Source organism: Oratosquilla oratoria, chromosome 8 (assembly GCF_046742065.1).
Source record: "Oratosquilla oratoria isolate Oo_2021 chromosome 8, ASM4674206v1, whole genome shotgun sequence".
Taxonomy (NCBI): Eukaryota; Metazoa; Arthropoda; class Malacostraca; order Stomatopoda; family Squillidae; genus Oratosquilla; species Oratosquilla oratoria.
Genome location: NC_134784.1, coordinates 44,864,152 through 44,866,258, shown reverse-complemented (window position 1 = coordinate 44,866,258; position 2,107 = coordinate 44,864,152). Strand labels below are relative to the sequence as shown.

Genomic DNA, 2,107 nt, shown 5'->3' with positions numbered 1-2,107 from the left:
AGTAGCATGGGAGAGACGTCAACACAGGGAGTAGGAGAAGTGAAGGGCTGGACCGAGATAGCTGAAAACTTGAACGACAGTGTCAACAATGCCGGTTCCCGTGCCAAGAGATTGAAGGTTAGTGGAAAGACTGAAGACCAAGCTAAATCTGCCACCACGAAAGATCCCTTAATGACTGCAATAGAAGCAGCCGGCATGGACCAGGACTTGATAATTGAAGAAAATAACACCGCAGACACTAAAGCAGCTGATGTGAATCAAGATATAGTCGGGGACATCACCACGTCCACTGGTAAGGAAAGACTTATGATAACATTTCCAGAAAAATGTAACCTCTCTCTGGAAAACAAATATACCTGGTATATGGCACTATTAAAACAACACCCTGACTGTAGGCCACTCTTTAAGGAAGGGAGGAATGCACCATATATCACATTAATCAATGGTCAGCAATATAACACCATGATAACAGATGGCTTCCAGGGACAAGTAATGAAACCTATAACTGGCTTACAACGTACTGTGGTCATTTTTGACGTACCTACTTATATAAATGTCAATTTATTACAGTGTCCACCAGGATTCCAGTGGCTAAAACGACGGATGGTTGGGAAAAATCCAAGGCCACAACTCCTAGGAGCAGTATCAGGACCTATTGACTCAGAAACTCACATCATCGGTGTTGGAAGGAAGAGAGTTGCTCCCTATGTTCCAGAGCCAGACCTGTGTCAAAAGTGTAGCAAATGGGGACACAAAAGTTGGCGATGTCGAACTACATATGTGCGATGCAGATACTGTGCTGGGGGACATCTCTCAGAGGAGTGCTGGGAAAAGATACAACAAAAAGTAGCTGTACCACCGAAATGCTGCAACTGTGGAGGTCAACACAATGCAAGTTCTCCAGTATGCCCAAAAAAAACCACGCTACAAGACTCTACCACCAAGTATACCAAGTATACCCACTACTGTATACCAAACTGCTCCTCCACCTACAAGAACTGCTTGGAACGTCACAGCAATGCAGGAAGAATTTCCACCTTTGCAACAGGAGAAAGCAACAACTAATTCTACAACTAAGGTGAGGTCACTATCCGTTACTCAGTCAAATAAAGTAAATATAGTGGCTAAAGAGCAGGAACGACTAAGTATAGCAGTGGACAGACTTAATACATTGTTAAATGAAAGTATAGAAGAATTAAAAGCAGATAGAGTAAGGCTTGAGAGAAAGATGAAAGAATACACAGACTCTAAATTTAAAGAAGTGCAGGAATTAGTGCATCAAAACATACAAAAAGTCCAACAGGAAGTACAGGAATTTGTGCAACAAGGCATTCAGAAAGTTCATCAAGAAGTAAAGGAAACTGTGCATCAAGAAATACAGAAGGCTAACTGTCAACAAGTAAAGAATATGGAATCTATCATGGAAAAACTTGAAATTTTGAAAAAGAGAGATAAGGAGAGACACGAAAATTATGAACAGCTATCTAGGAATATAGAACTAATTCTAGAGAAATTTGAAGCCTTCAGAAGAGAAGTCTTAGCTAGCCAGAACAATAAACAGTGGCCCCCACCAAAATGATGCAAAACCCTACAATGAATAACAAAATTTTCCATTTATTGACATGGAATGTTAATGGACTAAGAAATAGGGTAACTGATATACATGCATATATTCTTCAACAGAGCCCTGACTTCATAGCTGTACAGGAAACTGGACCAGAGGTGTATGAACTCAGAGGATATTATCAACATATTCTTAGTTGTGATGATGGAAGCAGTAGAGGTATGGTTACTCATGTTAAGTCTGGACTTCCAGTTACCTTGGTGGAGAAAGGAGTCAATGGGGGAATAGAATATATCACTGTGTGTCTACATTTATCAAATAACTATATATATATCACTAATATGTATGTTCATTCTGGTGCCCTGTACATTGATAATTTACCTCCGCACATATTAGAAGAAAGTACAATTCTCTTGGGTGATCTTAATGCTAGACATGTAGACCTAGGTAGTTTTAAGACTTCTAATACTAATGGCGTAAGGTGGGTAACCTTTCTTAAAGCTAATAATAATGTACAAATTACTGGTGCCAAAGTCCCTACAC

At 39.9% G+C, this 2,107-nt stretch overlaps 1 protein-coding gene across 1 annotated transcript in view; it reads left to right on the top strand.

Annotated features, from left to right (window-relative positions):
* The window catches only part of LOC143027478 (uncharacterized), a 969-nt gene extending 170 nt beyond the window's left edge, over window positions 1–799 (top strand). The window contains exons 1-2 of the mRNA XM_076188765.1: window positions 1–292; window positions 571–799. The exon at window positions 1–292 is cut by the window's left edge and continues 170 nt beyond it. Of these exons, the coding sequence (XP_076044880.1) occupies window positions 1–292; window positions 571–659 (381 nt within the window). The 3' untranslated portion in view covers window positions 660–799. The remainder of the gene's footprint in view (window positions 293–570) is intronic.
* The last annotated feature ends 1,308 nt before the right edge of the window (window positions 800–2,107 follow it).